Source organism: Xenopus laevis, chromosome 5S (assembly GCF_017654675.1).
Source record: "Xenopus laevis strain J_2021 chromosome 5S, Xenopus_laevis_v10.1, whole genome shotgun sequence".
Lineage (NCBI taxonomy): Eukaryota > Metazoa > Chordata > Amphibia > Anura > Pipidae > Xenopus > Xenopus laevis.
Window position 1 is genome coordinate 10,637,063 of NC_054380.1, and position 13,128 is coordinate 10,650,190.

At 42.8% G+C, this 13,128-nt stretch overlaps 1 protein-coding gene across 1 annotated transcript; it reads left to right on the forward strand.

Moving 5' to 3' along the window:
• Positions 1–427: 427 nt before the first annotated feature.
• ypel5.S (yippee like 5 S homeolog) lies at positions 428–6,419 on the forward strand (the record flags this gene model as incomplete). The annotated part of the gene is given in 3 exon segments (NM_001093172.1): positions 428–608; positions 4,040–4,224; positions 5,617–6,419. Coding segments are annotated over 2 exon segments (366 nt in total). The 3' UTR covers positions 5,842–6,419.
• Between the last annotated feature and the right edge of the window lie 6,709 nt (positions 6,420–13,128).

Here is a 13,128-nt window from a genome sequence, read left to right on the forward strand (position 1 = left end):
TCGTCCTTCTAGTCAGGCCTCTCCTATCCATATCCCAGTCTCTTATTCAAATCAGAGCATGGTTGCTAGGAGAATTTGCACCCTAACAACCAGATTGCAAACTGAATAAAAAACGAAATAACTCAAAAACCTGAAATAATAAAAAATGAAAACCAATTGCCAATTGTCTCAGAATATGACTCTCTACATCATACTAAAAGTTATCTCAAAGGTGAACCACCCCTTTAAGAAGCCCTCGTGGCTGGAATGTTGTGCTGTCAGCTGGTTTGAGGCGGGGATTGGTGACATCACAAGTGACCGCCTCCTCTCGCTGCGGCAGGGTTTCCTGGGGTTGGCGTATCCCCTGCCGGATGATTGACGGCTACATTAGGGAAGTGGGTGGAGCTAGAGGGCTTAGTCAGACAGAACAGTTGGTGTCGGTGCAGTCGCTGGTGTCTCGGCCTCAGGGAGCGGCCGGAGCGCGGACAGAAGCGGAGGGAGTCTGTCGCTGTGAGTGAATAGGGGCTGGTGAAGAGGAGAGGCCTGTGCTTGAGACGAGGAGGCGGCCGGGTCTGACAGGATCGATCCCCACTGTCCTACGGACCCCCCTTGTGTGTGCGGCCTGATTGGTATGGCTCGCTCGTAGCCGGCTTCTCCTGGGCTTTGGGGGAGGCGCCTCCAGTTTGCGATAGTGGGACCGGCCAGTTTTGGGGTTGAGGGGCGGATTATGAGTTTAGGAATTGAGGGGCCTTAGGGCCAATGGGAGGCTGGATGTTTGGGGGAGACTGGGGGAGGGGGAGTTGAAGAACAGAGGGGCGTGGCTAAATAAGGATGGGGCGTGGTGAGTGTGAGGGGACTGTGAGGAGAGGGTGGAAGGTGATGTCACAGTAGAGGCAGTTTCTTAAAATCCGACAAATTGGACTTTACCGGGGAACAAATACAAACGGCCAGTGATACAGCAGCCGCCAGTGATTATGTCCATTGCCAGAGAAAGGGTTAATCGCCTGGACTTTTCCTGAGTGTGAGTTTGCCCTAATGCAGCGACAGGCTCCTCCCACTCTGTAGCTGAATAAATAGCAGGGAGGCCTGGCTGCTCTACTCCAACTCCTCTTTGTTTTCCTACAGCATTTGTCACCTTGGGTGGGAGGAGCCTCTTTTTTCCTCCCCAGCCATCTGATTGGCGGTTTGTTCTGAGTGATGTGTATCACATGCTTTGTTTATATTGTGTCCTAGTGATGTCAGGCTGAGCTCATCCCCTGCCATGAGCAGAGCGGGTTAACTTCCCCTTTGTGCCGACTCACAGGGCGAAACTTCTTTAGATGTAACAGTGTGAGCCAGGGACCAATCGCTGAAACACATTGTAATTCTAATGACAGTTACTGCTGCTGTTAAAGCTACAGGGTTAATTACTTGTGCCTCTCTAGTTAAACTACAACTCCCAGCATGCCCTGAGGGCCAGTCAATCATCATGCGCTTAATGTTTTATTATCCCTGAAGTCTGTACCACCCCCTCCAGCATTTTCTCCCCCCCCCCGTCCCATCATTTAAAGGGGTTGTTCGCCTTCCAAACACTTTTTTCAGTTCAGTTGTTTTCAGATTGTTCCCCAGAAATAAAGACTTTTTTTTCCAAATCACTTTCCATTATTTATTTTTTTACTGTTTTTCCAAAATCTAAGTTTAAAGTTGAATGTTCGTGTCGCTGGTAGGGATGGGCGAATTTGACCCGCTCAAAATCCAGCGAATTTTAAAGTCTATGGGCATCAAAAAAATGTTGCCGCGCAGTGAAATTTTTTTTGGACGCGAGACCCCATACAAGTCTATAGGCGTCATTTCCGCAGCGAAACAAGGCGAAAAAATTCAGTAATTCAGGCGCAGACTCTAAACTCTAAACATTTTTGCAACATTTAGTTGATCCATTTCTCAGCAGCATCTCTGGAGTATCAGCAACTATTAGTAGGTTATAGAATGGCTAATGCTAAGCACCTTTTCCATTGGTCTTCATTATTTATTCGTTATCGTTTTTGAATTATTTCCCTTCTTCTGGCCCTTTCCAGCTTTCAAATAGGGGTCACTGACCCCATCTAAAAACAAATGCTCAGTAAGGCTACACATTTATTGCTATTGCTCAATTTTCTATTCAGGCCTCTCCTATTCATATGCCAGCCTCTTATTCAAATTAATGCATGGTTGTTAGGGGAATTGGGACCCTAGCAACCAGACTGTTGAAACTGCAAACTGGAGAGCTGCTGAATAAAAAACTAAATAACTCAAAAACCACAAATAATAAAAAATGAAAACCAATTGTGAATTGTCTCAGAATATCGCTCTCTACGTTATACTAAAGGTTAACCCAAAGGTGAACAATCCCTTTAACGAAATCCAGAGATTCTGCTCAGCAGGGACAAAGCTAAGAAATGTATCCATTAAATGTATCAATTTAGAACAGTTTTGGGGGTCGGCGACCCCATCCTCCCAGAGCTGCTTTAAAGGGTGAAAAATGACACTTTACACTTCAAAATATTCGAAAACCAGTCACAAATAGAAAATAGAAAGTAATTAGAAAAAGTCGTTATTTCTGGTGATCTCTCTGAAACCAACTAGTTATTTGAAGGTGAACCACCCCTTTAAAGGGATACTCCACCCAAACCCTGTTTTTGACTAATGCAAGAGAATGTAACTTCCCAATATCCATTTCACATTTGTACTGGTATTGGAGTACAAGTAGTTGTTACTGAAAGCGGTGTCAGTCTTTCCCTTTCTGTCTTTTAGTTCTGACTCTTCAAACAATGTAGCACAGACATCAATTCCCCTGCAGGTCACTTAAAGGAACAGTAACATCAAAAAATTAAAGTATTGTAAAGTAATAAATATAATGTAATGTTGCCCTGCACTGGCAAAAATGTGCTTCAGAAACACTACTATTGTAAACAAGCTGCTGTGCAGCCATGGGGGCAGCCATTCAAGCACAGGATACACAGTAGATAACAGATAAGTACTACTATAGTTTATATAAACAAACTGCTGTGTAGCCATGGGGGCAGCTATTCAAGCACAGGATACACAGTAGATAACAGATAAGTACTACTATAGTTTATATAAACAAACTGCTGTGTAGCCATGGGGGCAGCCATTCAAGCACAGGATACACAGTAGATAACAGATAAGTACTACTATAGTTTATATAAACAAGCTGCTGTGTAGCCATGGAGGCAGCCATTTTAACACAGGATACACAGTAGATAACAGATAAGTACTACTATAGTTTATATAAACAAGCTGCTGTGTAGCCATGGGGGCAGCCATTCAAGCACAGGATACACAGTAGATAACAGATAAGTACTACTATAGTTTATACAAACAAGCTGCTGTGTAGCCATGGGGGCAGCCATTCAAGCACAGGATACACAGTAGATAACAGATAAGTACTACTATAGTTTATAGAAACAAGCTGCTGTGTAGCCATGGGGCAGCCATTCAAGCACAGGATACACAGTAGATAACAGATAAGTACTACTATAGTTTATATAAACAAGCTGCTGTGTAGCCATGGGGGCAGCCATTCAAGCACAGGATACACAGTAGATAATAGATAAGTACTACTATAGTTTATATAAACAAGCTGCTGTGTAGCCATGGGGGCAGCCGTTCAAAGGAGAAAAGGCTCAGGTTACACAGCAGATAGCAGATAAGCTCTGTAGAACATAATGGTGTTCTCTGTTATCCACTATTTAACCTGTGTCATTTCAATTTCCTCCATTGCTACACAGCAGCTTGTTTATATAAACTATAGTATTGTTTCTGAAGCAAACACACCAGTTCAACCAGTGCAGGGCAACAGTATATTATATTTTCATTACTTTAAATCACTTTCATTTTTTGGTGTTACTGTCCCTTTAAGCCACTGACATTGTCATGCAGCAGAGCTGTTAATAGAAACAATCCCTTTCTATAAATGGAAAGTGCTCTTCCTTGTGAGTGTTTAGCTAAAATCTCTGCCATAAAGCGAGGCTGTATTGTTGTTCTCACATTTGTTGTTTATATTCTTGTCCCCTCTGTGCAGGGCTGACTCTTTAGTACTGAAATAAAAAGTATAAAGGGGAAAGGATGGGCCGAATCTTCCTGGATCACATCGGGGGCACCCGCCTGTTCTCCTGCGCCAACTGTGATACGATTCTGACCAACCGCTCGGAGCTGATCTCCACCCGCTTTACAGGGGCCACAGGGAGAGCATTTCTGTTCAACAAGGTACCATCATAGGGACACATACCCCCGACCAGAACCTTGGGCTGACCCTGCTTATCACCTGACCCCCGGAGTGTTCTACTCTTACTCTTTCCATTAAAGGGACTGTTCAGCTTTAAATGAACTGTTAGTATGATGCAGAGAGCGATATTCTGAGACAATTTGAAATTGGTTTTCATTTTTTATTATTTGTGGTTTTTGAACAATTTAATTTTTTATTCAGCAGCTCTCCAGTTTGCAATTTCAGCAATCTGGTTGCTAGGGTCCAAATTACCCTAGCAACCATGCACTGATTTGAATAATAGACTGGAATATGAATAGGAGAGGGCTGAATAGAAAGAGGAGTAATAAAAATAGCAATAACAATATATTTCTAGCCTTACAGAGCATTCGTTCTTTTTTAGATGGGGTCAGTGACCCCCATTTGAAAGTTGGAAAGAGACAGAAGAAGAAGGCAAGTAATTCAAAAACTAGAAAAAAGAAAAAAATGAAGGCCAATTGAAAGTTACCTATAATTAGCCATTCTATAACATACTAAAAGTTAACTTAAAGGAATAGTAACACCAAAAAATTTAAGTGTTTTAAAGGAATGAGAATATAATGTACTGTTCTGCTGGTGTGTTTGCTTCAGAAACTCTACAATAGTTTATATAAACAAGCTGCTGTGTAGCCATGGGGGCAGCCATTCAAGCACAGGATACACAGTAGATAACAGATAAGTACTACTATAGTTTATATAAACAAGCTGCTGTGTAGCCATGGGGGCAGCCATTCAAGCACAGGATACACAGTAGATAACAGATAAGTACTACTATAGTTTATATAAACAAGCTGCTGTGTAGCCATGGGGGCAGCCATTCAAGCACAGGATACACAGTAGATAACTGATAAGTACTACTATAGTTTATATAAACAAGCTGGTGTGTAGCCATGGGGGCAGCCATTCAAGCACAGGATACACAGTAGATAACAGATAAGTACTACTATAGTTTATATAAACAAGCTGCTGTGTAGCCATGGGGGCAGCCATTCAAGCACAGGATACACAGTAGATAACAGATAAGTACTACTATAATTTATATAAACAAGTTACTGTGTAGCTTTGGGGGCAGCCATTCAAGCACAGGATACACAGTAGATAACATATAAGTACTACTATAGTTTATATAAACAAGTTACTGTGTAGCTTTGGGGGCAGCCATACAAAGCTGAACAAGGAGAAAAGGCACAGGATATAGAGTGAGAGAAGCGTGCAAGGCATTGTGGGAACTGTAGTCTTGACTGAAGCAGAGCTGACTTGTCATACATTATTAGTGCAGTCAGGCAAGCTGGGAAGGTAATATCTTAGAATAACGGTGTGTTCTATTAACTGTGACCCTCTTTCTGCACTCGCAGGTGGTCAACCTCCAATACAGCGAAGTCCAGGACCGCGTCATGCTCACCGGGCGTCACATGGTCCGAGACGTCAGCTGTAAGAACTGTAACAGTAAACTGGGCTGGATCTACGAGTTTGCTACAGAGGACAGTCAGCGCTACAAGGAAGGTCGGGTGATACTAGAGCGGGCGCTGGTGCGAGAGAGCGAAGGCTTCGAAGAGCATGTGCCGTCCGACAACTCCTGAAACAGCGCCACCCTCTGGCCTCTATTAAGCACCAACAACACCCATTCTCCTCTGCACATAAACACACTGTTACCTTCATCTCAGAGATGCCTCCTGAAAGGGATCCGTTTGTTTCAATTCCATCTTTTTCCCCTTTGAGAGAATAATAAAATTTCCCTTTTCATGGATCGACCACTTCAATTAAAGGGAAAGTAAAGATGGCGGTTTCCTTTTTTTGAACTTTTCCCCATAGCTTCCCCATTTTTCTTTGTAGAAGTGACGTCCCCCTCCCCCAATTTGCTTTCTCCACTGAGTCTCTGTACAGACGTCCTAAAGGTTCAGCGTCGGGCCGGCTTGTGTTGGCCCCAAATTCATCTACTTGCCACAGGGGTTTAGTCTGGTGTCAGATTAGTTTCATGTTTCTATTTTTCTGATACCACCGTATCGAGATCTCGTCATGTTTATAGTGTGTTGCAGGTGGTGTGGATTAAACAAAAAAAAAAAGGATAAAAAATGTGGAAAAAAAGATATATTTTGAAATGCAAGAAAAGTGTTTTATTAGTGCATAACATTAGTAAATAAAGAATAAGTTCAGCTACCACCCGTCTGCTTTCATTCCTGCTGGATTTTTTTTTAAAGAGGAACTGTCGCAAAAATGAAAATTCAATATATATACCGTATACAAAAATAAGACACTTGAAATACAAACAATTAAACATTCTGTACCGTTTCTGAAATAATCAAGTTTATCTTCACTATCCCTATCTCAGTATCTGTTTCTCTTCATTCTCTCTTCATGCAGCAGTTGGGTGTCAGATATTCATTGACAGTTAGATCCAATATATCTTATAGGGAGGCTCCTTTTGCCTAGAAGATGTATTAGAGCTCACTCTATTAAACTCACCAGACATCATGTCTCTCTACATGCAGAATTTGTGCAAAAGGCAGTTATTTTGTTAGATTTTGTTTGTACTGGAATCAGTTATATGAGTGAGCTCTAATATATCTGCTGGGAAAGGAGCCCCCCTATAAGATATATTGGATCTAACTGTCACTGAATATCTGACACCCAACTGTTGCATGAAGAGAGAATGAAGAAAAACAGATACTGAGAGAGGAATAGTGAATATAAACGTGATTATTTCAGGAATGGTACAGAATATTTAATTGATTATATTTAGGAAACTTCTTATTTCAGTATGCTGAAGCTTATATTAAATTTTAATTTTAGCGATAGTTTCTCTTTAGGGCAGTGGCACAAGCTGCTACCCCAAGCGACAAATCGCCACTTCTTCGGGCGACTAATCTCCCCTAAATGGCCTCCCGCTGGCTGGAATGTAAATCGCCGGCGGGATGCCACTAGGATCGATTCGGCTTTACGCAGTCGCCCGAAGTTTCTTTGTTTGGCAACTTTGGGCAACTTCGGAAAACAAAGCGCTCCGAGTCCCATCCCATGTACTTTAATCCAACTGGCTACAGTTGGAAGAAAATTCAGTAAGTGAGAAAAGGAAAATCATGAAACTGACCAGAAATATGTGAGCAGTTGTGTGTTTCTTTATAGTAGGGTTTCTAGATCTACTCTTGGGATCATAGCCAGCGTCTCACAAGATAAGGGAGGCCTTTTATCTGGGTGGCTTGTTAACCCTTACCATGCTGCTGCTTGAAGATGCCAGTGGAGGTTTTAGAAGTGAGATGAGAATGAAAAGATAAGGAGACAGAGTAAGCATGAGACAGAGAATAATAAGAGCATCATTAAAACTTGTTCATAAACGTAAATGAACTGTAATAAAATGTGAGGGCTTGTAAGGGTTAACAAGCTATACCAGTGTAGTTATTCATTTGTATGAAATCACAAGGTTTTAATGGCAAACTGATCCCTGCTCTCACCCTTCAGTGACTCCTATGACCAGGTTCAGACTCACCCACTGCTATAAAAATTCCAGTAGGTCCCAGCCCTGATGGACTTTGCAGCTACATCTCTTCCCCTGCAATTAACTCGCTCTGTAAGAGACACACGCTCAGATTCTGGGAGATTTAGTCGCCCGACTGTAAATCGCCTCTTCTTCGGAGCGACTAATCTCTCCCGAACTGCCTCCCCCTGGCTAGAATCGAAATCGCCGGCGGGATGGCACTCGGAGCGCTTCGTTTTCCGAAGTCGCCCGAAGTTTCCTCGTGAGGCAACTTCGGGCGACTTTGGAAAACGAAGCGCACTGATTGCCATTCCCGCCTGTGATTCGCATTCTAGCCAGCGGGAGGCAGTTCGAGGAAATTAGTCGCCCCGAAGAACAGGAGATTTGTCTCTGGGCGATTAATCTCCCTGAATCTGAGCGTGTGTCTCTGCCCTTAGGGGGGGAAGCAACAGGGGTCAGTGACCCCCATTTAAAATGTGTCAGAAGGCAAATAATTCAAGAACTATTTAAAAGAAAAATTAAGGCCAATTTAAAAGTTCTTAGAATTTGCCATTCTATAACATACTAAAAGTTAACTTAAAGTTGAACCGCTCCTTTAATGGAAAAGCAAAAGTGTCCTTATTTATCGATACAGCAATGTTTATTTTTATTGAGCTCTTTGGAGCAGCTGGTATACCATAAACAGGTGGTAGATATAGCAATATAGCAGGCTCTTAGCTTTCACATGACATTGCTTAGAACTATATGCTTCTTATCAACTTCCCATGATTTAATCACAATTCTCCTCTGCTCTAATTATATGGGTTTTGATGTTTCCATTCTACAAGGTCTGTTCTCATATACCCCCTTGGGTCGGCGTATTAAGCCTTTATAGGAATGGAGTCCTTCCTTTTTATTGAGATTAATCTAAATTCTACTAGAGCTGTAAATCCTTCTACAGCCACTAGGGGGCAGTACATTATAGTATATTATTTATTAGCACAAAATACACTAAGCTAATTTAGATTCTCCTGGCCTACAGCTCCCAACTTCCACTGACAGGCAATAAGATATGCAATATCTAATGGCCCATTTTAAAGGGGAACTCTAGCTTCAATTATTTGATAAAGAGGCCCACATAACACAGAAACCCCTAATATACCCATCACAGTTACCTGTTTTTTCAAAAAGTCTGAATAAAGGCCATTTTCTATGCTGAAGTCCAGCTGTTTAACAGTTCTTCTCTTTCTGCCTCATTTGAAATCCTGGCAGGGACTAAACACTGATGTTAAAAATTGTAACAACTTCTACACAGCTTACAGACAGCATGCAGGAACTACATAACCCACAATGCATTGCACTGTGATGTTCCTTTCCTTATTGAAATCACATGTGCAGGGAATTGTGGGGTTTGGAGGATGCAGGCTGAGGACAGATGGCTGTTGATACAAAGTAACAGTAGTCAGACAGTTCAGCAAAGTAGTCAGACAGATCAGCAGGAGAGCAGGGGGCTGGGCTTAGGGAACTGTCAGAAACCATTAAATATCATGAAAAGTCTGCATATTTTTTAAACAATGTATATTGCAAAGTTGCTTGAAATTTCAAGTTATGTTTTTGTTGAGTTCCCCCTTAAGGTGCAAAAATGCATTTAATGGGGTCATGTCAGATAATATGGATAACTCCACTGGTGCAAGAGAAAACCTGTGTTACATAATTCTGTACCACTTGTACGAATTCGCGGCTAATTTCTGCGTTTGCCACTGGCCACAATAGCATCAACACTATTCGTACGCCCATTGACTTTAATGCCAGCGTCAGCTTGGACGCGGGCGTCATTTTCAGATTTCTATGATTTTTCATGAAAATGTCCGGTTTTCAAGATTTTTCGTGAAAATGTCCGATTTTCACGATTTCTCATGAAAATGTCAGATTTTCACGATTTTTTTGTGAAACTGTCTGAATTTCACGATTTTTTCGGAAAACTTTTCGGTTTTCCTGCCAATTTTTCGAAACGGGAGAAATTCGCCCATCACTAGTGACCAATGAATACAGTGCTGCCTGCATTCAGCAACACTGTATTCATGAGGGCAGGACAGGGAGAGTCATGTCGATTTCCCCCTTTCGCCTGTGCATCATTTAGACACGCAAGTTAGGGGGCTGCAATGAAACCCTGTACTTAACTTCTGCCCTAAGGCAACATAATGATATTTAACCTGCAACTGACCAGCGCTATAACAATTTCCAGTAGCTACCACTATGGTGAATCTCCTGGGGGGCACTAGCCAAGGGTAGATCAGCCCTTTATTTATTTCCACCATAGGTCTATATAGCACTGCTTACATTTAGTCTTCATCTAACTGATGTGAGATTGTCCCTTGTTGGGTTCTCTGGTGGGCCCCATGAAGTACAGTCTGACACTTGTGCGTTAGAGCCCCTGAGCCTCTTTTCTCTACCCTTCTCCCAGCTTTGCTTATGGCTCTTCCCTCTCTCAGTAGCCCTGGCAGTAACTTTCTTCAACTCCTGGAGGAACTTTGCTTATGAGCTGCTCATCCGGTCAGATTCTCAGAACTGGAGTCGAGCCGGAGCGGCGGAGGGACTCACAATAACGGGCTTCATAAAATATTAAAGCAACAAACATCGCTATGAAGCCCCGTTTGTGTGAGAGAAGCCGTGCGTGTCTGGGAGCACTCAGGAGAAGGCTTTAACAGGGCAATAAAATTTGAATTATCCATGCCAGAGATGATTCCGACTTCACAAGCCGGCCATTGAAAGTAAAACGGTAGCCAAAGTTCGTGTTTCCTTCACGTGAAAGGGGATCTTGTCACCCCCATGAATATTTCAGCCTTTCCTGTCTCTGCAGAACTAAAGGGACCTGGTGCTGCCGGGGATCAATAGACTGCTCTGTCCCCACAACTTGATCTGCTCTGCTGTGTTTTACAGATGCCGTACAACAGGAGACCAGTAGCACATTGTCCTGGTCCCCAGGGCCACGTGTAGACAGGACAAGGCCACTTGCAATGACACCAAAACTCATATACATACAGTAACAGAAATGTCTGGCAATACAATACATCCTTTGTGCTTTTTTATACGATCTATCGTCCCAAGGGCCCCTTTGATACTTGGGGCCCCGAGGCAAGAGTACTTTCCACAACTCAATGGTGGAATACAAAATGCTGGTTACATAGTGGGAATAGTGTAGCAGCCCTGAACCTGAGGGTTCAGTATTCCCCAGGCAGGCGACTCACACCAGAGTAGGGATATCAATGGGATAGGGCTCAGAGTCCCTTGGATCGGGCACATTGTAGCTGACTCATGTGGTTCATGGTTAAAGGATAACTAAAGCCTAACTAAAGAATTAGCTAGAAATGTTGTAGATTATGTTTTAGGACCAAGGCAACCACAGTAGGCTTGGGCGAACGTGACTCGATTTGTTTCGCCAAAAATTTGCTGCCGGCGAAATATCGTCCCATTAAAGTCTATGGGAGTCAAAAAAATTGTGGACGCGCAGCTCCATATAAGTGTCATTTTTAGCGGCGAAACAAGGAGAAAAAATTCGCCCACCCCTAAACCACAGCCCATTAGCAGTAAAGATCTGTGTCTCTAAAGATGCCCCAGTAGCTCCCCATCTTCTTTTCTGCTGATTCACTGCACATGCTCTGTGCTGCTGTCACTTACTGAGTTTAGGGAGCCACTCACAATATACAGTACACATAGAATAGAAATGTCACAATATAAGGCTGATTAGTAATTAATACAGATAATTACTACATGGCAACACAGAAACCAGTGCAATTAGCATCAGAATTGAATAATCAGCAAACCTGTAGCATCAGCTTATATTACAGCCAGGGAAGCTCATTTTCTGCTGGATAATTAGTGACGAGCCCTAAGCTTAGCTTCTCAACAGCCAATCAGAGCCCACTGAGCATGTGAGTGTCACAGACACTTTCCAAGATGGTGACCCCCTGTGACAAGTTTGAAGTCCTGGATCATTGCTGCTATTGACAAGCTGAAACTTTAGCCTCCTGCAATAAATTCAATCTATAAAATATGGAATTTTTTGCCATAATCATTTTTAGGGTTTAGTTCTCCTTTAAGATCCACTGGTGCGCTTTATTTTCACTGTTACACTGATATACTGTACATTATAGTTCTGGTCCTGAAGGAACTTGATGCTAGGGGCAAAGCTGGACTACTTAAAGGCAAACTAAACTTTAAAGCTAAAATGAACATGCCCTGACTCTGTTGTGTTTCCTTAGCAAAATTTACTGTTTTGTAGTAGGGGGTACATTATCCCTTAAAATACATGAGTGATACTCAGAATTACCTGTATAACTCAGCAGCGCCGGATTTCACTTTTGGGCGCCCCTAGGCCGCGCGGTCCTAGCGCCCGCCTTCCCAGCGCGCCGGCGAAAAAACGCCGGCGCAGCTGGTGCAGTTGAACGGCGGCTGGGCGGCATGCCGCCCCTATTTCTTTGCCGCCCTAGGCCCGGGCCTATGCGGCCTTGCCGCAAATCCGGGCCTGTAACTCAGTCTGCAGCCTTGTGCCTTTATATGGTCACAGAACAACCCCTCAGTGACTTCTAATATCCTTATCATTTACAGTAGGGGGTACATTATCCCTTATAATACATGAGTGATACTCAGAGTTCCCTGTATAACTCAGCCTGCAGCCTTGTGCCTTTATATGGTCACAGAACAACCCCTCAGTGACTTCTAATATCCTTATCATTTACAGTAGGGGGTACATTATCCCTTATAATACATGAGTGATACTCAGAGTTCCCTGTATAACTCAGCCTGCAGCCTTGTGCCTTTATATGGTCACAGAACCCCTCAGTGACTTCTAATATCCTTATCATTTACAGTAGGGGGTACATTATCCCTTATAATACATGAGTGATACTCAGAGTTCCCTGTATAACTCAGCCTGCAGCCTTGTGCCTTTATATGGTCACAGAACAACCCCTCAGTGACTTCTAATATCCTTATCATTTACAGTAGGGGGTACATTATCCCTTATAATACATGAGTGATACTCAGAGTTCCCTGTATAACTCAGCCTGCAGCCTTGTGCCTTTATATGGTCACAGAACCCCTCAGTGACTTCTAATATCCTTATCATTTACAGTAGGGGGTACATTATCCCTTATAATACACGAGTGATACTCAGAGTTCCCTGTATAACTCAGCCTGCAGCCTTGTGCCTTTATATGGTCACAGAACAACCCCTCAGTGACTTCTAATATCCTTATCATTTACAGTAGGGGGTACATTATCCCTTATAATACTTGAGCGATACTCAGAGTTCCCTGTGTAACTCTTGAATACAGTTTCTGGGGTTCAGAGGACACAGATGTTTCCTTTATAAAACCGCAAGTGTTTCAGGGGAGAAACAAGACACATGTTTATAAGC